Source organism: Bombyx mori, chromosome 1, assembly GCF_030269925.1.
Source record: "Bombyx mori chromosome 1, ASM3026992v2".
NCBI lineage: Eukaryota > Metazoa > Arthropoda > Insecta > Lepidoptera > Bombycidae > Bombyx > Bombyx mori.
In genome coordinates, this window is record NC_085107.1 from 18,422,222 (window position 1) to 18,446,151 (window position 23,930).

Here is a 23,930-nt window from a genome sequence, read left to right on the forward strand (position 1 = left end):
GGTTTATTTTTATTTACAAAGTATTTATTAAAATCTTTTAAAACATATTTGAAAAAGTGAATTAAATAAATAAATACTATTATTTTCCTATGACGCCGAGAAGGGGCGGGTGTGGAAGAAATTATTCAAGATGGTCCCTAAGGGTGGTTATCTCCACTTAACCATCGCGTCACCCACCGTTGGAGCAGAGTTCATCCTTACTACAGAGATTTCCTAGAAATCATTTCAGTAATAAAAAAATTACCAAGACAGTTTTAAAGCACACTCAAAGCTTAGTTTTACATCTCAGTAAATTTGAAAGATCCTGTCTAAAGAGGAAATAACCTAGCGCGTTTTACTTGGAACCTTAAAGCGCTTTTAGTTAAGAACTAATTAAAATTTTGAGCTAAAAGCGTCCTACTTAAAAGCTTTCTAAACTCTAAAGATTACCAAGCTGCCTCGTGTTTGTTAGAGGAAAGTATTCCATTTATTTAGAATATCAGATGTAGAATATATCAAATAATATTTTAAACTCTCGAACTCCAATTTTGTCGTCGTCGTGGCCTAAAGGATAAGACGTCCGGTGCATTCGTATGTAGCGATGCACCAGTGTTCGAATCCCGCAGGCGTGTACCAATTTTTGCAATGAAATATTTACTTAACAATTGTTCACGATTGATTCCCGCGGTGAAGAAATAACATCGTGTAATAAAAATCAAACCCGGAAAATTATAATTTGCGTAATTACTGGTGGTAGGACCTCTTGTAAGTCCGCACGCTTAGATACCACCATCCTGCCTATTTCTGCCGTAAAGCAGTAATGCGTTTCGGTTTGAAGAGTGTGACAGCCGTTGTAACTGTACTGAGACCTTAGAACTCATATCTCAAGTTTGGTGGCGGTATTTACGTTGTAGATCTCTATGGCTCCAGTAACCACTTAACACCAGGTGGGTCGTGAGCTCGTCCACTCATATAAGTAATAAATAAAAAAAATCTAATCAAAAAGAATATGTAAAATAGAATTAAACAGGATAACTAAAAAAATTTATATTTAAAAAGGCAAAGCTTGAATTGTTATTGACAGTACTAATAACCTTAACGTTCCTCAATCTATTTCCAATTCGATGCCAGACCACGACTTGATTGCTTCCCTAATCGACAATTTACAGGGGAACTCTGTTAGCTCCTCTAAATAGGACCGTTCACATGTCAATGACAGTGGCTATAATAATATGGTTACCGCAAGGCGTACGGTCGAATTGCGTGCCGATTAGCTTGTGACCGCAGATACAATATGCGGACTTCCCCTGTTACAACCGAACACTTCCGATTACTATATTCCCGCTGTTGTTACTATGCAATACAACATAGAGTGTATTTGTGTTAATAGAAGAACCTACAGTCCATCTGGTATAAAGTGGTCACGGACTCCATAGACTTTGAATACCGTTATTCTCTAAAAGACTTGAAATTAAAGTCTCGATAATATAATAGCTATAGCAGCAAGTGAGAGAGACAGAGAGAACATACTTTATTGCACACCAAAACACAATTAACATTAGAAAACAGTGAACAAGCAGATACGTTTGTACAATAGAAGCGATTTCTTTCAGATAACCATTTAACTACCGGAAATTCTGGACAGAATAAAATGCAAAAAAATACATTATTAAAGAAAATACATACACACAATAAATAGATAAATTAAATTAAATTAAAATAATATATACATATGTATGTAGGTATAATGTATGTATAATATGAAATCACTATATGATTTTTATTCCAATATACTAACATACACATAATAAATCAACAGTATGGATAAAGCATAAACAAGCAAACAACACTAGGCGGGTAGGTAATGTTCCTTCACCATTCCTTTAAAGCAGTTTAAAGTTGGAGCATTTCTTACTGCACAATCCACAATCGAACCGCCTGGATGGTGAATGAGTTATCAAAGAATGACGATGAACGCTTTTGCATTTTAAGTCTCAGGCTATATGATCTCAGGGAAAAATTATGCGTATCACCTAGGAACTCGAAACGTTCTTTGAGATTTGTAGGGTTATGGGGGTAAAAGAGAATACAATATAATAAAAAAAGGACATCAGTATTACGGCGAAAGTGCACTTATGCTGTGTCTTAAATTGGCGGAGAACACATTCAATGTGTTATTTGTGTGACTTGTAGTAAAATAGATCCCTATAATTCGATTCATTAATCTATTAAAGTTTTAAATCGCTTAATCAGATTAAAAACGGTTTTCTTCCCCAATATTCAATTTTGATAGATTGTATGAAATAAAAATTTAGTAAGTTTAAAACATGACATATATAACTAAACTATTTTTTTGTTTCCTATCAGATACTCGAAGGGACATCAGAGGTCAGATTTTTTACATAGTGCTCTGGTGGTAGCGGATTGAGCTTTGGTTGCACGCTTCAAGCATAGTCTGCACACTACATCCTCTTTCGTTTAGAAATACCAAATTTACATGCTAATGTTAGCTTGCTATCTATCAATGTAAATTTTGATCAACTTCAAATATCAACGTACTTTTTAGCGTATTAGTCTAGATAAGTTCGAAAGAAGTCGAGTAAAAAAAGACGAGTTCAATAACCTAACTTGTTTTTTTTTCATATATGAATATGATGAACTGCATATTGCATAGGTTATGAAAGCGTGGATGGACCGGGTCCCCTTAAAGCGTTAGGTTGTAGTCATATATGCATTATGCTAATATAATGCCTATTTTATCGAACAAACAGGAACGAATGCCTAGTTTTCGGCAGACCGTGGTGCTGAGCAGTCGTGCGGGCTCATAAACCCATACCGACCCTAGTAGACTGGTCGTATACCAGCTCACGCTATAGTTTGTTGAACATAGTAGCTTGATACGCGCTACCGCTGATAGAGAGATTCTTCTATTTGTAATAAAAAAATATATATTATTATTAATGAAAAATTTAATCATTTTAAATAGTTCGATAATTGACTTTCTCAAACAGTAGGGTAACTTTAGAATTATCAGACTATCAACTGTTCCGCGTATAACCAAAAAGATCTGATAATATTATTACATCATAAGAATAAAGATATTTAACAATAATAAAACGCTTTCTATATATGTACTTGCTTTTTAAAAAAATATTAAACTAAGTTTGATTTTTTTTATTTACCGCTTAAAATATATCTAAGTGGTGAAAACTGTCTGTTCGTTCACCGCAAGAAGTGACTTTGCACGCATGTTACCGCTTACTCAGGCAATTAGATTTGATTATTACTCAATAATATTTAAAAAAGTTCATTTAAAGAATGTTTTGTGTATTCCAACAGAACTTTTCCGTATTGGAAAGCCATCATTGGCGTGCCGCTCTTAGTTGCATCATCGAGAGCGGTCTCTTGGAAGAAAGACCAGATCTCCAAGAAGAGTTGAAGAAACATTTAAAAGTGTTAATCATGGCGACAGACATCACACGCCAGCACGATTATTTAAGTCGTTTTAAGGTAAGTTCCTTTTTCTTTTTTTCTCGCTTAAGATAAGATAAGATAAGCCTTTATTAACAATCTAATTTAAGTTACATTTTTAATACTCTTATTACTATCTAGTTTTATTATTCGACACCGGTTTTTTCTCGCTTAGGCTTATCTAAATTATATGAAATAAAAATTAAATCGATTTTTCATATTAAAAATACATCGTTAAACTATTTACAAGCATCATGTAGAGAAAATGAATTGGTAAAAAGGTATACAATTTTACATGTGAGTTCAGCGCGTGGTAGTTAATGCTGTTCGAATGTTTTTGTTACTACTTATTTCAGAGCAAATAACATATGATTCAACGTTAGAATAAAAAAAGTGTGAATTTCAGTACATTACTTATGTTTGGGAATAAAAATAAGTTCGTAACGTAGTACCATGATAAGTTTCTCAATGTGCATTGATTACTAAAACGCAAAAAAATCTATTTCAAATAATTGTACAGAAGCTATTTTCATAAAGTAAATTTTCGTTTTCATCGTAGCTTAAATGAGAGAATAATAAATACGTACTAAAAAATACAAATATGGACTTGAAGTCCCAAAAATGTTCATAAAAGATTAGAATACAACATTACTATTACTTATTAAAAAAACATATAGTATTGGAATCGTATGGTTCATCGTGTGATATCGTATGATGTGTAATATCATTTATGCTTTGTCATTTGACGTCATCGAATGAGCTTGCAGCACAAAGGTAAATCAGGTAAGACTCATCCGACGTTTCATTAAAACGCTCAGAACTTTTAATCTGTAAGCTTATCCCGTCCACTATCCAATGCTGAAAGAACACATCACTACATAGTATAAAACAAACTCGCTTTCTCTGTCCCTATATCCCTATGTAAGCTTAAATCTTTAAAACTACGCAACGGATTATGATGCGGTTTTTTTTATAGATAGATTGAAGAGGAAGGTTTATATGTATAATAACATTCATTAAAAATAGTGGAGAATTACTGTTATTTTTGAGGTTTCTAGTGTGATGTCGTAAATAATTAAATTTTTTCCGCTTACATTGCAAACGCAGGTTGAACCCTACGAGATATATCAAAATATAATCATGTACTAAGTATTGTACACATTGAAAAGGTCTACAGAAAATTCCGCGATGGTATATGTCTATCTCTTATGGATATCCCACAATACCAATTTAACGTTTCCGAAGCGAAGCGAGGGCGGGTCGCTAGTACGAAATAAAGTTTTTCTTAAAGATTAATTCAATATTTGATAACGAATTTGATTTAATATAAGTATTAAATAATTTAAATATAGCTAAAATTTATTATACTAGTGATCGTTTTAGTTGAATTTTATGCTCGATTTTTAACATGTGAATATATTATTTGAACATATATACAGGGCGTCGTTATGTCTAATCTATACTAATATTATAAAGAGGAAAGATTTGTTTGTTTGTTTGTATTGAATAGGCTCTGAAACTACTGAACCGATTTGAAAATTCTTTCACTGTTTGGAAGCTACACTACACATTCCCGAATGACATAGGCTATAATCTTTTTTGAAAAAAATTAGGGATTCTAGCTAAAACTCCGATAATGTAACCAAAGGTGTAAATAAATTACCTAAAATATTCTTTACATCACGAGACCTGTGAAAACTATTGATGATAGAATGTACTACGACTTTGTAGAACACATTATTATTTACAAAAGGTGTCGCGGCAGCTTATATCTAACTATTATAGTTATGTCGCAATAAGCGTTATTTTATTTAAAATAAGTAAAACAACGTCAAATATCGTTGAATTTTTTGTTAAAGACCCGAGCGGAGCCGGAGCGGGCCGCTGGTCTTACATAAGATTTTATTATACAATCCTCGATACCGGTACTATTCATTTCAAATGAACTTATTCTATCAATAAATATGTACTATATTTTAAATAATATGATCATTCATACACACGTCACTGAACCACCAACCAAACGTGAGAATGAAACAATATTTAAAAAAAAAAGAAGTAAAAAAAATTGAATTTTATTTGTCGGAGCTTTAAACGAAATCTGTTTAAAACAAATGACTTCAAGCTATTGTGACTGGAACGAAACATTGAATTTCCAGTTACGACGAAATCCGATTTTCCATTCAGTCCAAATAGTCTATTTCCAGTAAATCCGCCTGGAGCGCCGTGTAACAACTAACTCCTTTCGACTTGTCCGTTGTTCGGGAACTGTTTCAATAATTAACGCTTCAGAGTACGTTCGATTGGAATAAATCGCCGGCTTACAATGTAGTATGACGTTAAGGAAATAGATTTGTGGTTGTTCGCACACATTATTCTCATTGTACGTCTGCATTTCGTATTGTTTTTATTCAATTGGAACACCAGTTAGTAACTAAAAAGTTTCATTTAATTCACAACCTCTTCTTGAATAGTATTGAAATTAAAATTGATTTAACAAAGAAATAAACGAATGATATACCTAATCTAAAGCGAACTTTCATTGAATCACTTCCACATACAAAATGCAAACAAACAAAACATCTCTCTAACTAAGCTATAAATGTTGAATTCTCAATATATATAAATAACAGTAATGACGAATTAAGCGCAGGCGATGTATTGCATAGTGTTGTTGTCTTTTTCGTGAAACTGAAAATTGAGTGAGTGAAAGAACAAATATTTATACGGCACATTAAATAACGAACGTTTTCAAGATATGGTGATTGATGCTATTTTAAGAAGTCGAATGAGTGTAGGTATATTTTAAGCTTGATTTTAAATTGGATTTAAAGTGGAAATAGTAAAATATAGCTTTTGCCCGCGACTCCGTCCGCGTGGAATAGTTACTTTGGCATAACGCTAAATACTTCATTTACGTAGCAAGAAAATATTTTTGAATTATAGAATTGCTTACGAACTTTTTAAACCCCGATTTCGAAACATTCTTTATTAGTGCTCTTATCTTAGCGTGATTAGCCTATATATAGCCTTCCACAATATAAATTCCTATCTAACACTGAAATAATTTTTCAAATCGAACCAGTAGTTTCTAAGATTAGCGCGTTCAAACAAACAAACTCTTCAGCCTTATAATATTAGTATAGTATTGATTCTGAAACTCAAGATGGTGTGAAAGAATAAAAGAACTCCTAAAGAAATGAAATGTCATACATAACTCCTATAAGAATTCCATGGTACAGGAACAGAAATGTTATTAAATTGAAATATGTCATTTACAAATACAAAAGAATACTGTTTTCTTTCAAAATAGTTCAGAGCAACGAGTCGAGAAGGCGACGCCGTTAATAAAAGCCGTGCAATCGACGCAACGTAACAAACAACATTCTTTATAAGTATTATAAGCACAGGGTTGCGCTACTAAAAATTTTCATCAAAAATTTATCTGAAAATGTTCCCATCAAAAAGTTTACAGTTAATAAAAATTTTCATGGTTCGTTGACTTTTTAAGATGAAACGCACCGTGACTTTGAAACATCAACAACAGTGTAGACGAACTATTTAAACTTTTTAACTCAGGACAGTTTGTTTGTAGTATTCACTTCGGTTTTCGCGAGTCGTAGATGTAATTCAAACTAGTTTTATCGCTTCATCTCGCATTATCCACTTGTCATTATATTATTTGCGGCGCGGCGGCGTTTCGAATAACTCCACAGTTTTCGTGGTCGTGGACAACTGAAATAATATATACGGACGCAAATAATATAATTACTGTAAACAACGCAAGGTTATAAACCGTAAGAGTATTTTTATTAAAATACGTATTATTATTACAAAAAACAAGTCGAATCTTACCGAGATGTGAAATTTATATTTTCTCTCGAATAAAATACATTTCTCTTATAGAAACTAAGGAATAGTAATAAAATGGGATGTTTCACGTGAATAAAAGCTTCCGAATAAATTGGAAGCGTTCCGTTATTAAAGTTGAAGGATTTCTGTAGGTAGGATTCTAAAGGAAATTGCTTCTATTTGTTCGGAATGCCGCGACCTGTTTATGCATATATATTCGAATACAGTTATGGATATTACTTCAGAAGAAGTACTGGAAATGCGCATTGAGTTCGCAAAACTATTTAATTTTTTTTGCTTTTATATCCTGTGTTCATTTAGGGCGTCAGTGAGAACGTACTTAGAGAACTGTCATGTCGTGTCTTATAAGTAAACTAGGTCAACCTTTAACTTGATCCGAGCAGGTCAAACAATGCTCCAGGACCTATGTGCAACATCGCGCATGCTAATTTTACCCCAGATCCGATTCGTACGTATTCAAACGCCGTACAATAGTGTATAACCATGGCATCTTTGTTTATCTCTCATAGCTCTTGAGGATGTCTGCTTAGAAATCCTTTTTTTTCTACCTATGCTGATAACTTTGAGAGGCTAATTCCGCATCATCCTAAGGTGTAGTAGTAGTTGAGCTCTCGAAACTCAATCCGGAAGTGTTGCTAACACTGGCCCTAGCAAGAACAGTGCTTCGCAGAATCTACCACCGGATCGGAAACGCGACCCACTGAGAAGATCCGGCGAGAAACTCAGTGGGCTGTGTCTGTGGGTTAATTTACTCGTCGAGCCCTTGGTCGCAAGCGACGGGTTCGGCGAGGACGGTGACCGGACGAATTGCCACATTTGCCAAATACATTCGCTACTTTAAAAGATAACTGGTTTTTCCTTTTAATTTCGGTGGGTGGTAAAATCGCTAACTTTACCAAACAGTCCATTCTCGTTTCTGATGTCGCTGTAATGAAAAAACGTTAATTGTCATCTGACGCGAGAGCCCAAAGGCTTAGAGTGGTAAATCCTCTACACTTTACATTGCTGGTCCGCGCATTATGAACTTTCTAACATATATTACTGGTGGTAGACATCTACGACGTAAATACGATACCCACCTTGAGATATAAGTTCTAAGGTCTCAAGTATAGTTACAACGGCTGCCCCACCCTTCAAACCGAAACGCATTATATGCTTCACGGCAGAAATAGGCAGGGCGGTGGTACCTACCCGCGCGGACTCACAAGAGGTCCTACCACCAGTGATTTAAGACGCGAATCCGCTTTTTATTTCGCTCAATGAGTAGACAGTTTCACGGGCCGTGTTGTGTTAAATGTAATTAATTACTAATCGAGCACGAGTTTGTAATTTGAATATGTTTCAGTTGATCGCCACTTAACCGTGTTTGTTTTAGAGCTTTTTTACGTGAATCTTACGGCTGGTATTTCAGAGAATTATATAATACATAATATTTGCACTTTTGCAATATTTTACCTATGTCGTCCTGTGAGCCCGCACGGGTAGGTACCACTTACTTGTACATTTCTGCGAGAAACAGTAATGCGTTTCGGTTTGAAAATTTTGTATTATAAAACTGAGAGTAAAAACTTATATCTCAAAGTCGATGGTGGTATTTAAGTCGTTGATGTCTTTGGGATCCGAAAACCACTAAACACCAGGTAAACCGTGAATGCGTTCACCAATCAACTAGTAAATAAACTAGAATAATATTTTTAAATTTAGAGAAGACATTTTAAATTTAGAAAAGATATTCCTTTTACGATGTAGGAGCAAACTAAGAACAGAGTTTACGTAAATCCTATTCAGAATAATACCAACGCTTACATGTAGCAAAGTTGCCATGGTAACCGCCATAATTAGATTGATAGTTTACGGACTACAAGGTAACGAAGGCAATTCTTTATCCCGGGAAAATGCAACTTGTATCATTCTTTTTAATTCATTAAATTCTTCTTCGTAGTCGTTTGCACTCTTAGCAAAGCGGTCGTGGTCATCATTTATTAAATTAGCGTCTGTGAAATTTGTTGGGAACGTCTAGTAACCTTTAACAACCACAAAAGTCAAAGATAATATGAAACAATTTCTATTAATAACATCACATAATTCTGACTCGAAATAGAACGCCGTGAACTTTAATTGAGAAGAGTTACGATCTATTGTGTGCCCTAAGCTCGAGAATGAACATTAATAGCTGCCGGTGCCGGCGCGCTGTCTGCAACACTACCGGCAAACTGGAGGCTAGGAATAACTCTTGACAAAACATTCTGACAAGCTTAAAGATCTTCGCACTTAAACCGCAAGAAGATATCGTTCGTATGGGCATCAACTGGAAACAGCTGGACCAATTTGAATTTTTAATATTCGAATCACTCCGATTGTTGGCAACTCCAACATTTTAGTGTGGAAAATAAAATTACATGACTGGCAACATTGTTGATGTCAGTCTCTTCCTTTTTTACTTTTCACCGCAAGCGGACGTGTTTATCATATTAATAAAATATCAAGTGTATAAACATACAAATAAACCGTATTGCAGCAAAGCACAAGTTTCCTGTTTTATATCAGCAACCGGCCCGTACAGCCCGCACCAAAACACCAATTTAGTTCTTTGCTTGTGCGAAAAAGAGTTCTATAATAAATTCGTAAAGCACAAACTTCGTTGAAACTTGGAAAGGACGATGTCCATCGGGTCAGTCAGTAAAACTATAAAATTAAACTAGCGGACCCGACAGATGTTGTCCTGCAAAAATTCATTCAAGTCGATCCAGCCCTTTAGCTGTAGTATAGATAAATAACCTAGATACCGACTGCAGCGCCATCTGCCGGGCTGATTTGTGAATCTAAACCAACCAGGGTGCCACCCAAATGCATATAAAAAAAAACATTGAAATCGGTCCAGCCGTTTAGGAGGAGTTCAGTGACTAACACACGCACAGAAGAAATATGTCTAAAACGATGGTCAATAGTAAATGAATACTAAATTTAATATAAGGCAACAACATATTATCTATTTGAAGCTTACCCCAGAAAAATCTCAGAGTAATACTTTACTGCATCTATCTTCGTAAAATCTTTTAATTATTCGATTCCTTTGCTCTGTTTTAAACATATAAATGTGAGACAGTGCATTTTTTATCCAATGCCTCTTATGATAAAGCTTATAATGGTATTTTAGTAGCTGTCTAAAATGTATGTTAAAGGCAGGAACGAACCGCATGCCGCCCGCGACCTTTTGCGAAATCGGCCGTTGCAACATCGGTTATCTTTGTCTAATGATTACAGTTTTATTTGAGACAGTTATACAATTCTACGTTTTTATGTAGTTTACGTTTTTTAAGTATAAATTGACTTTAATTAATGATTTCGCTGAAGGTTCAAAGCGATGTACTTATGACGTCATCATAATATAATATTATTCACTTAAATCTTTCATAAGAGATTTTTAAGTCCGTGCTATTCTTCGTAATTATAATTCGCATATGGTTAACTGTTTTAATGCGAATATTATTATTTTTACAAATTAAATTTAATAAAAATATATTTGAGTCCTTGTTACGATAATTCATCTGTGTAAAATTTTATCATGTACAAGTCAATCGAACAGTTTGACAAGTTTGAAACAAAAATTAAGTTTAATTACTTTTACCTCTGCGACAGGTCCACGTTTCAATGAGCTAACGTACCTATTGTGTTACTATTGTTCTGTGGCACTCGTGTGAATGAACTGATCACGTTTTCACGCACATACAACGTAGCGTAAGCGATGGCTTAGGTCTTGTTTACACATAGCGTTCGGAACAAAAACGCTTCAAACCAGATATTAAAGATGATCACTTGTGACCCCAGTCGTATTTTATATAACTTCGAGACTGTGTATTAACATCCACCATTTAATCAGCTCATCTATGTTAGTGCTAAGTAATTTCGAAGGAATAAAATAAAATACATTTATAAATAACTAGCTTTTGCCCGCGACTTCGTCCGCGCGGAGTGGTTACTTTGGCACAACGCTAAATTTTACCCCCACTTCATTTACGTAGAAAGTGAAAATATTTTTGAATTATAGAATGTTAAGGAGCTTTTTAAACCCCTATTTTGAGACATTCTTTATAGGTGCTCCACTTGTATTGGCCTTACCGTGATGTCATATATGTTATCAATAAATGGGTTATATAATGGTTCCTGAGATTTGCGCGTTCAAACAAACAAACTCTTCAGCTTTATAATATTAGTATAGATGAGCTATCGCCAAACTGGACAGCGTCACTCGTAGATATCAATAATACTTGGGCAAAACAAAACTGCGGTTCACTGCTTAGGATGCTTTTCAAATCTTAGTTTGAATGAAGACTAGTCACTTAGTACGGGAAACATTAGAAATCGTATGTATTATGCTTGTTAGAAATCAAACGTACGATTATCGAAACCATAACACATTAAAACGATCGTTAAACGTAGTAGCGGTAATCGCGTCCCGTGTGGTCGGATCGTAAATTCACACCCACTTTCGCTTAGCACTACCGAAGAGCCGAATTTATTGCGTAACCTATTTAAAAAATATATAAAACCGTTTTACCGTATGTCCGTATTGTAGGTTCGGTGTTTTATTTGTACTAGAGGTCCCGCAGTAGTCGAAATTCGACTATAATTAATTGGAATTGTAAGTTTGAACATTATTATGATTGTATTTTATACTTCTATAATCACTAATTTCGCCAAGACTACATTATATAAAATATATTAACAAAAACAAATAATATTTAATCTCAATTTGACAACAGACGTCAAGAACAAAAGTTTAACAATAAATAGTATGCATGCGTGTGTGCGTCAGATGGTATGTCGTGTGTGTAATGTTTTCTTTATTGATTTAATGTATCTTTTATGCATTATTTTAAAAAAATATTAGCATTGTGCACTTCTTCTCTATATTCTCTATAAGTGTGGAAAATTTCATACTCCTCCGTCCGCGCAATTTTCGTAAAAAGGGATACAAAGTTTTTGCTTCACGTATTAATATATAGATTCTGTCAAAGATCACTGGTGGTAGGACCTCTTGTGAGTCCGCACGGGCAGGTACCACCACCCCGCCTATTTCTGCCGTGAAGCAGTAATGCGTTTCGGTTTGAAGGGTGGGGTAGCCGTTGTAACTATACTGAGACCTTAGAACTTATATCTCAAGGTGGGTGGCGCATTTACATTGTAGATGTCTACGGGCTCCAGTAACCACTTAACACCAGGTGGGCTGTGAGCTCGTCCACCAATCTAAGCAATAAAAAAAAAAAGAATTTCCTTTGTTTTATTCCATATGGGTTTTGTTTGGATGATTCGCTTCGAAATTCGATTTTCCGCTCGTATTTTCGTTTAACTATTTATTTTGGCTTCTAATTCAATTCGTGCGCAGGAAAATTACTTTATGGGATGGAATAATGTCAAAATATTGCTATGGTTTAAAACAGTCAGGGACCAGTCGAAGATACTAAATAAAAATCTTATTTAGGCATCGTTAATTAACTCAATAGCTCACTAAGTTTCTTGCCAAATCTTCTCAGTGAGTCACGACTTCGATCCGGTAGTAGATTCAACGATGCATTACTTAGCAAAATTCTCTTAGACCAGTTAGGGCGAAGCAAGAATAGCTATTAGAAACTAAGGGCGATGAGGTAGCAAAAAAGAAATACAAATAAAACGTATTACATTGATTATATTTGTTTACAATCTCCGATAAAATGCGTGTCAGGAAAATAATTAATTTGATTCGTTAAAAACATAATATAAATATACGTTCTCATATAATCGAATTGTCGTTATTGTTAGTATTGGATACCCATTTGTAAATATCTAACAAAAACCCTATTTTTTGTACGTACGTTACTCACAACGTAAATGCCGCCTCCCACCTCGAGATATGAGTGCTAAGGTCTAAAGTACAGTAGAACGGCTGCCCCGCTCTTCAAACAGAAACGCATTACTGCTTCACGGTACAAATAGGCAGGGCGGTGGTATCCCTACCCGTGCGGACTCAAGAGGTCCTACCACCAGCATTTTATTTTAAAACTATCTTTACAATAGGTCACGATGCCGTAACACAATCGTTTGAAGTTTACGATGAAAGCAGAAAGAAGATCCATAATGCGTACATTTGTATTTTTGAAAATAATTTGATTGGTCATTTGGGATTGGCTTAAATTAATTGAACGCAATATCAAATAAACCACTGTAGCATCGAAAACAATATGCCCAGAAATAATTTGACAAAGAGATGAAAACAGCGAAATAATTAATGAAACAACATTGAACAACATCATATGCACGAAAATTTCATTGGCGAAATCATGGTACATTATCTTAATTAAATTATGAATTAATTGATCGTCAACTCGTTCACGATTCATGTGTTAACAGGCTACAAAGAGCTTATTAAACAATTAATTTTATATACACTGCAACGTTTTCGTCTACAATTTGCTACTTATGGAAAATCTACAGGTTATATCTGAATTGTTTCCGAAAAAGAAAGCTAGTGAGTAATATACTCCTACTTAGCATTGTAAATTAATTTAAAAACAACTATGGTCCCCTCGCTGCATTCACCTTATCTTTTGGTATGTCGAAATATAAACGACATATATGTTTAAGGTTATTTTGAAAAATGTTCACGGTTTTTCAATAGCAATAGTTTTGCTTGGGAAATGGCTATTATGCAAATATTTGTATTTTTTAAGCTATTACATAGATTTTATCGCGGGCTTTGAGCGCGGCGACCGAATCATGAAATTTCGTAACGAAAAAAACCTTGCACCCTACGCATACCATGTAGCTCGCGTTCAACACATTCACACGTTGCGCTTGTGTAGTGTTTGTGAATAAGCGCGTGGCGTGACGTCACACTGCATGCGCATCATGAAAAGTCTGCCCATCTCTCTCTCGCGCGGTCTAGCTTATGAGTGTGAAGGGGACAGTTAAGGTTTTGCTTTTATTAATGTTTAATATAGCGTGATCTTGTTTTATTATTGTTTTAATATTAAATTATCATTGTCTAATTATAATTGCATAAGTTGATAAAAAATGCTATGCAATAGCTTTACCGCGGCAGTTCCCGAATGCCACACGTTTTTTTTTTGTTTAATTTTATAACTTCTCAATTTTAAATGAAGATACAGGGTTCGCGTAGTAACTTCGACTCGAGACACTGCCCTGAGAAATATTCTTACAAATCTTCATGTACCAGGAAACGTCTCGAGAGATCATTACACGCTTTACGTTGTGGAGAATTATCATAATAGTTATTCATCATTGATGAAGTTGATAATAGTAGTTGTAGTTAAAATTCTATTCTCCAAATTTTATATTCACTATTTTAATGAATAATACAAAAAAAAAATCGTGCAAGATGAATAAATAAAAACACTTAAAAATACGTAGTTAAATTATATATCCATTTTCATTTTCAGTGAGCACAAAAACAGACAATAATAAACGAAGAACGTAACTCTGGCCGATCGTAGGATTATCTGGATCAAATGTTTTAATATTATACAAAAATATAATAAATTGATAATCAGATTAAATTCAGTTACACCTGCACAAAACTCTCTTTCAAGTGTAGTTCGTATAGCCACGCGTTCTAAAAAAACTTTCCGCCTGTCCACGCTTCGAACGAATTATGGGTCTGATACATTTATTCATAAACCGTGTAAGGTACAAGATTCGAACTTCTTTAATGTTGACATCTTTTTTTATTGTTTAACATAACAGTATTTAAATATAAGGGAATTTTTGAATGTTTTGTAAAATGATTCGTTTAGATTTATATATATTAATAGTTGTTTTGTTCTGTAATGGTACTTCTTTGTAAAACTAAATCATTGATGTGAACATCAGAATTAATGTTCACTATGTGTTTTGTTTCTTTTCATGGAGGTATTATTTGTTGAAACTTGTTTGGTTTTTGTTTTCCTGTGTTTGAAACATTTGAATGTGTTGTACTGATTTGCTTCCCAGTGGACCATAATAGAAAAATAAATAGTCGTCGGGCAATTTCATGAATGTACTTCAAATCGAACACGATTTGTACTTACCGAAGTATACTGCATAGATCATTAATTTTGTATACGATTTGTGCTTAGGTTAGTAAATGAATATTGCTTAGTGTTTATCCTAGCGTAACAGGTTACTGTTCCCTTGTCTTCGGCAAAGTCTCCAACTGCCTGCATGCATCATAATATTTTCTTTTCAACTATAAAGAGAAGTCAAAATTTCTAATTCCACTTCTTGCCCTAATTCAAAGCAAAGCAAATTATACAAAAATAGATGTAAGCAAAATGGTAAACACTATAAAGCTATCAACATATCAATCGAGGAATAGTGACGAACTTGGCGTAGAAGAGACCGTTTCTAAAGATAGTTGGCAAGTGCATTTACCCCACTCCGTATCATTGCAGGACACGCTCTGTTCGCAGACTACATTCCATATGTTTTTGTAGCGTTTGATACACTGAATATGAAGTTAATTTTCGAAAAATCTGTTTTATGTACTATTAATCTTTTTTAGAATAATTTACACTGTTGAATGCTATGTATGATGCGTGGAATATAAAAAGAAAATGCTGAATTGAAAATCTCGCCTTAAAGTCGTTCGAAAATATAATTAATTAACGTTTCAATCTTGATTTCTGAATACTTCTGTACTGAGCTCGTCCAGAACGGCCACTTTAAGAAGGCCTGTAGATCCACACTTTGACATACCAATTAAAAACTATATTAAATTTTTCAATCTCGCCTTTAAATACTTATTGATAAGTTGATTCGAGGCTTAGATCTTCACCCTTAAACTAACACGCCTTAAACGAGTACACCTGTTTACCGCGGGATCTTGGTTACTAAATTGCATTGGTACAACAGCTGTTATACTCTTCAAACTGAATCACGCGACGGCTCGCGGCAGAAATAGTAATTATGCATCTATGTAACTCGAAAAGTTATTTTACTCGGATTTTTATTTTTATCATCTATATTTAATAGCATAACATTAATTTGTATACACCTATTTAAACAAAAATGACATTACATAGCGTAGTCCTTTCATTGTGTGTTAATTAATATTGTCATAATTTCTACAATGTTGACGATATTAAATGCATAAGTCATGATAGCTTTATCAACGAGACCTTTTAATTTATCAGTGCACGTTTCCGTTCACATAATTCTTGCCGACAAGAAAGATACGTACATTAACATTTCAAATCGAATCCTCTAGAATGTTTTCAATGTGCATCGCGTAATTTCACGAGCTACGCGATCTATTCGTGACTTAGAACTGCGTATTATAAATTCAGAATAGTTGGATCGATTCGAACCTATATAAGGCTTGTGGTAGATTGAAAACTGTTTTTTAACTTTGGATCTTGGAAGGAAACTTCTTTATTCACATTCACATTTTTGTACCGACCATTTTGTTGTATGTGTGTGTTTCTTTTATCACATTTTAAAATATCTGACCAATCTCGAAGTCTTTGGGAGCGTTTATAAGGTAAAAGACAAATTAACTTCCCAACTCTTTTATCTTGAGAGATCAAAATATGTAATAATAATAATAATAATAAGCCTTTTATTTCATGCAAATAATAGGTTACATACACGTTTCAAGTATGAAGAAGAAATTATAAAGAAGAAAAGAAAAAAGAAAAAAAAGGAAAGAAGAAAAAATAATAGTGATGCTGTTTACACATGTTTGCCCCTTTCTCCTTCCTCCTCTCATCCCTCTTCCCTCAATCCCCTCGTTTAAAAAAATATAAATATAGATAGTGCTTTTTAAAAAAAAAAGTTTATAGTGTCTAAAATATAAAAGTTTGTTTACATGAACCCTCCTCAAATGAAGGTGAAGGCCTCCTCTAAAGAATACCATGTATCTTTATCTTGGGCTATTTGTGGCCAGCGGGTACCAGCTATTTTTATCAGTTCGTCTGACCATCTCATGTGGGGTCTGCCTTTCCGGCGTTTGCCTATTGGACCCTTCCACGTTGTTACCCTGTTGGTCCATCTCTCATCCTTTAGCCTCGCCACGTGCCCAGCCCACTTCCATTTTAGTTTCTTAGCGTAGATTAGAGCATCTGTCGCTTTGGTGGCTTCTCTAATTTTTGTGTGACGAATTTTTTGCATCTTTTTTATATTGAGCATACTTCGTTCTATTCCGCGTTGGCAGCTAGTAATTTTGCTTTTTAATTTACATGTAAATTTCCAAGTTTGACATGCATAGGTTAGACAAGGTAGGAGGCATTGCATCATGACTTTTGTTTTGATATTTGTCGGCATGTTACTTTTGAATATCTCTTTTAAGGACCAATACTTGTTCCAAGTATTTTGTACTCTTCGTTCTATTTCTAGGTCATTTTGTTTTCTGTTCAAGCCAATTTGTTTTCCAAGGTAGATGTAATTCTCTGTATATTTCAGAGTTTCGTTGTCCACTGATATTCTTCTCTGTAAACTATTTGTCATAACCATTGTTTTAGAAAGATTCATTTCCAGTCCTACCTGCTTACTAGCTGTGTTTAGTGAATCGATCAAAATATGTAAAATTATTAAATATAATAAACCAACAAATCATAGAAAATATGTACCGTTGACGATATCTTTTTTTAAGTGTTCATGCTTGCTTAATCTGACAAAGCCGCATTCAAAAGTCGATCAAGTTAATCCTCCAATAATGAATCAATCAAATCAAATAAGGACACTACGTCCCTCGTCCAGGTAAAGATCTTTTTATCTGAGGTTTGTGTACTAGACGCGTATGTAGGTACATATTTAAAGGAATATACTATTTTAAACCGTCATTATCGTTTTGGATTTGTTAAAGGTTTCGTAATGAGAAACTGAAAGATTCATATATTCCGTGTATGCCACAGTATTTGATGTGCGCCATTTCATATGCTGATTGTTTAATATTACATTTTATTACATCTATGTAGACTTATCTAGGTTGATGTTCCTAAATATTTATGTTTATATTATTTATTTTAAAATTTTATGTTATTTATGAATCTAAATCGAATCGTGATATTATTTAAAAGAAAATTTCTTATATATATGAAATCATTATAATACAATATTCTCAATGTTATTTAATTATACATATATATTTTCCTCAGATTCTACCATATGAAGGGATTGTATTATTTATATTTTGACTATAGAATGTATTTTACGTAATAGGCTAACAATAAAATGGAACGAAAAATAAGAAAAGGATTAAAATATTATTGATCAACAATCAACAAACAACAATCGGATATTAGAAGAAACTAAACAACATAATTGTATTACGAAAATAAACAAATGTGTATCGTAGTACGCGTAAATAGATATCATAATGGTAGCTAATAGAAAAGTTCAAGTCCGACTTGTGAGCAATTTTCTTTGCAGAAAATATAACTGTGCCCTTGTTATATGTACACTTAGAGAGCTCAATTTGGCTCGGTCGATCATCGCTTGCTCGCATCCTTCGTTCATTATTCAACTAGAGGTCCTTGAGCACAAACTACAACAACTCAGGGTTGACGAAACGAATCTCTATGATAACGAATTCAAAAATTAAAATTTCACTTTCTTGTTTTGCTGTATTGTTCGGTAATCGTAAATTATTTTGTCATATGTTGGTTGGCCTAAACCTTAATTTCATGGTTTAATTGAGTTAAGAACCTTAAGATAACTGGTAAGAGTCAAAGAGATATATTTAGGGCATTTGACATAATTTCCTAGATATTCGTATTCATAATACTTGAAGAGTAAAAAATGCTTGAATCGATGGACATTCTAGTTAATATCGCACCAATGTTTATATTAATTTAAACAAATTTTCAAATAGTACTATTAGGAAAAAAGCTTTCAAATCAAAGAATGTACTCAGTGAATTTGGAAATATATTTTATGGCTCAATATTGTTTGGCTCGGTTTTAAAGATACCTACTGGGATACAAAACATCATGCTCTGACCCGTAACCCAGGCGTAGATAGGTCTCATGATATCCTGGCTGGTTGTTTGAGGGTCGACTGTCGTGATGCATAAAATTGTCGGTCCGGTGATCTGTGGGTAGAGGTGACCGATTTGTAGGTACTAGAACAATCACTTAAGATATAAAAAAGCGAACACGCTGGAACCCGAGCAAACCGTTGAATAAAACCAAAAACAAACCAACACTTAAGTAACTCTTTATTCCTATATACAAGTAGAAATGACTCCTCTACCAAGAGTCATATGAATTTTCAAACTTGCCATAAACAAAAAACCGAACCCCCTAGTTGAATGACCGTTCACCTGGTCGTAATTAAAAAGCAATTTTAAGCGAAACCTAGATATTATCTTCGAATATATTCATACGAACGAACAAGGCCCCCTGTAAAATGCATATCTAAATTCACGCGTCAAATTATGCAATTGAAACTATTTATTCTTTAAAAAAAATTTCAACCCTACTGTTTGAGGACCTACCTCATCGCTCCGTACCTTTAAGGTACATATATAATAAAAGCGGGGTATATTTTAGCATAATATAAGCCCTTATTTTGTGCTTCTAAAGATTCTTACTTAGTCATCATCACATTTGGTTCATCTGAAAACTATAAAAACTTTATTATTTATTTCTTTATTCGGTAAACCGTTAAATCTGAACAACAAAAGGTTGACTCAACCTTTATGATACGTAGTCTTCAGTATTTACTTGAAACCGGTGTCTGCGCTCCGGTCTATCTCAGTAAAAAAACGAAAATGTAATAATCAAAAATAATATATCTATATATTAATACGTGAAGCAAAAACTTTGTATCCCTTTTTACGAAAATTGCGCGGACGGAGGAGTATGAAATTTCCCACAGTTATAGAGAATATAGAGAAGAAGTGCACAATGCTATTTTTTTTTTAATTATGCTTAAAAGACACATTAAATCAATAAAGAAAACATTACACACACTACATACCATGTATTTGACGCACACACGCATGCATACGATTTTTTGGCAAACTTTTGTTCTTGACGTCTGTTGTCAAATTGAGAATAGATTAAATATTGTATGTCTTTGTTAATATTTTTTATAATGTAGTTTTGGCGAAATTATTGATTATAGAAGTATAAAATACAATCATAATAGTGTACAAACTTACTATTCCAATTAATTATAGTCGAATTTCGACTACTGCGGGACCTCTAATCATTATTAAATACAATATAATACAAATATTACATAGTGAGCAGTAAAAATAATGAAACCCATTAAACTACGTCTGCATAGGACGTATCTGATTCACTCGTTCTGATAACGAAGTGACATAATCATCTCATTATCAGTTTGTTTTCGTGTTGTTACATTACAGTACGCTTCAAAACCTAAATGTGCATACTGTACACGATGTTTATGTCATTAGTTATTTATTTATTACACTTCATGTAAAATTTACATTGGCGGACTTAATGCCTAAGGCATTATCTACCAGTCGACCAAAGGTAGGGCAGAGAATATATTAGGGTTTTTTTTTTATTCTTTATTAGAGCCATGCACCTATTAGGTTAAGTCGTTTTAACATATTTATTATTTAACATATTTATTTAATTAAAATATCTACCATTACTATCTATACATTGCTTCCATCTATTAGGAAGTTCATTTATGTCTTTGTGATAGAACTCTGGTGATGTAGATTCTACAAACATGTCTGAAAGCAATCTGTACTGCCTCTTGGGAAGAAAATTTTTTATCACGTAGAAAATTGTGCAAATCACAAAAAAAAGGTAGTCCTTTGTAGCAAGGTCTGGTGAATACGGAGGGTGACGAATGGTTTCTAATTGCAGTTCCTGTAGAGTTAAAACGGTTTCTCGTGTTGTATGAGGTCTCGCGTTATCATGGAGCAACAGTGGTGAAGATCGATTCATGAGTCGGGGCTGTTTCACTGCAAGTTTTGATATCATTGTTCGGAGTTCGGCACAGTAGACATCTGCCGTTATTGCTTGACCAGATCGGAGAAAGCTATAGTGAACAATACCATGCTGAGACCACCAAATGGTAACTCCATTACCTTTTTGTTAGTAAACTTTGCTTTCGGACACTGGTTCGTTCTTCAAATCAAAATTTCTATCACGAAAGCGCTTAAACCAAAATCGCACGGTTAACTCATTAGCAGTCTCCTCTCGAAACGCAACATTCATATTGCGAGTTGTTTCTGCAGCGTTAGTTCGTGTCGGAACTTGTATTCATAAATCACCCGAATTTTCGAAGTACCCATCTTTCTTGTCTAAGCTGAATAAAAAAACAACTGAAAGCCGATAATCGAATGTTGCACATTCTTTAAAAGAAGCACCTCATAGGTACCATTTGAAAAACGTTTCACTGAAACATCTCAAACCATGAATATTCTATGTCAATTCGAAGTACCTACTGTAATAGAACGGCAATTTCATACTTTAACCTCTATCTACATAATCTCTGGTTGCCTAAAAAGTTATTCCAGTTTACTGACTGCGGACTGGTAGGTCAGCTGACGGGCTCAACCTGAGAGAATTTGCTAATACTGGCTTCAGCAAAAGCAGTGTTTCAGTGAAACTAACACTGGATCGGAATAGCGAGTTACTTAGAATATCAAACAAGAAACTTTGCGGATGTCGTTAAAAATCTTTGCTTAGCTCTGAGCAAAAGTGTATATTGCAAACAAAAATACTGTTACAAACTGATTTTGCTTGCTTTCCTGTAATGTAGCAGCTATAATTACATATAATATATACTACAAAGTATTTATTTATTTATTTGGGAAACAAACAGTACAATACAAACATACAATATCTAAAAAAAATATAGCTAAAACAATAACCAAATATGTTTCCACAATCAAAATCGCAGTAGAAAGTGAACAAGAAGAGAAATTTAAATTACAAAAAAAAAAAAGCAACACAATACGCACATATTATTTTATACATCAACTTACACTATAAAACTATAATACTTATCGGGCTAAATCACCTTATAAATATTTTAAAATAGTAAGAGTATGTCTCGATACTTCCGAAATTACAACATAGATCAAACATCATAACATAGATCCGACAAGGTGGACTGACGTTCTATTGAGGTTCGCGGGGAATCCCTGGAAGCAAGCAGTGCAGGACCGATCGTTGTGGCGAGGCTTGGGGGAGACCTATGTCCAGCCGTCGACGTCTGTGGTCTGATAGAATAAAATCCTTATAAATTTTTAGCTAAATCAAAAAATTCTATCGAAAAATTGTAAGTTTCATGTTTTTTTTAAATAATCGGATTTTAGTTACTTAGGGAATACTTAGGTAATTGACTGTCCCTTGATTGATATTATAGTTCATGAGAAATAGTTACCATTCATCACTCAATATTAGATTTTTTTTTTTTGAAGGGTGGGGCAGCCATTAAATAAATAAATAATAAATAAATATTTACTAACAATCACACCACGTTAACTGGTCCCGTGATAAGTTCGTAAAGAACTTGTGTTACAGGTACCAGATAACGGAAATAAATGTAAGATTTTTATTATACACATACATATATTTAAGACACATCCATAACCCTGGAAAAGACATTTATATTTATCATACAAATACCTTCCCTTGGCGGGATTCGAACCCGCGACCCCCTTGTGTAGTGACCATGTCACTTACCACTACACCAGACGGCCGTTGAATTAATCTTCTGAAATGAATTATTCTTGAATTAATCTAGATGATGTTATGAATTAATCTTCTAGACTTTTATACATGTTTTATTACTAGTTTAATATTTGTTTGAATCATAAAACGGACATGGATACTTACGGTCTAAACTCGGTCAAGCTTTCTTCAAATCTTGCAATAGTGCAAGCACGTGTTCTATCTTGTGGTGTTTTGCCTATTCTGCACTAAATGGCTTGACCACGTACAGTCCATTTGATGCTAAATTATTACAGGACCTCAATGGCATTTCAAAATGAATGTCGCCTCCCAACTTGAGATTCGTCATCACTTTCCTGCCCTTCACCCAGTCACCTGGGGTCGGCGCAACACGTTTTCTCCTTCCATACTCTTCTATCACATACCATTTCTTCGCTCACTCCCTTCTTACACATATCGTCTTTCACGCAATCCATCCATTTCTTCTTAGGTCTACCTCTTCCTCTATATCCTTCCACATTCATAGTTACCATTCTTTTACCAACCTCATTTTCGTCTCATCACATGTCTATACCATCCCAAACGCCTCCCAACTTCAGATTAAAATCTCGAAATGATTTCTTCTCGTGGCCTTTCAAAATACGCCCCACCTATAGTAGTGGTAAAAATCCACGTCCTGTCGTATACCTAAAAAAAGGATGTATTTATCATGCACATTTTAATCGAACGAAATCCAATCACGCTGCACCGAAACACGTTTCGTACGTAATATGATTTCACGAGAACAGTATGAATATTAATTGGCGTGAATGAAGGATGGATGTAATTTATTGTTTGGAACGTCATGTCGGCGGCCGTTTCTCGTTCCTGTACATAACTATGAATATATTACTGTCATACGTTACCACGGGTCCTGTTTCGATGTTCAATTTTGTACCATGGTTTCAAAATTCATGCTGGATTCGC

General features: G+C 34.2%; 1 protein-coding gene across 9 annotated transcripts in view; it reads left to right on the forward strand.

Moving 5' to 3' along the window:
• LOC101739482 (uncharacterized) overlaps nucleotides 1-23,930 on the forward strand; it is a 160,661-nt gene that overhangs the window by 99,735 nt on the left and 36,996 nt on the right. For 5 of the 9 annotated variants that reach the window (XM_012696328.4, XM_021352581.3, XM_012696329.4 and 2 more), the window contains exons 9-10: nucleotides 2,347-2,367; nucleotides 3,319-3,489. In XM_012696328.4, the coding sequence (XP_012551782.3) occupies nucleotides 2,347-2,367; nucleotides 3,319-3,489 (192 nt within the window). The remainder of the gene's footprint in view (nucleotides 1-2,346; nucleotides 2,368-3,318; nucleotides 3,490-23,930) is intronic. The other 4 variants (XM_062670746.1, XM_062670744.1, XM_012696330.4 and 1 more) reach the window with 1 other exon arrangement.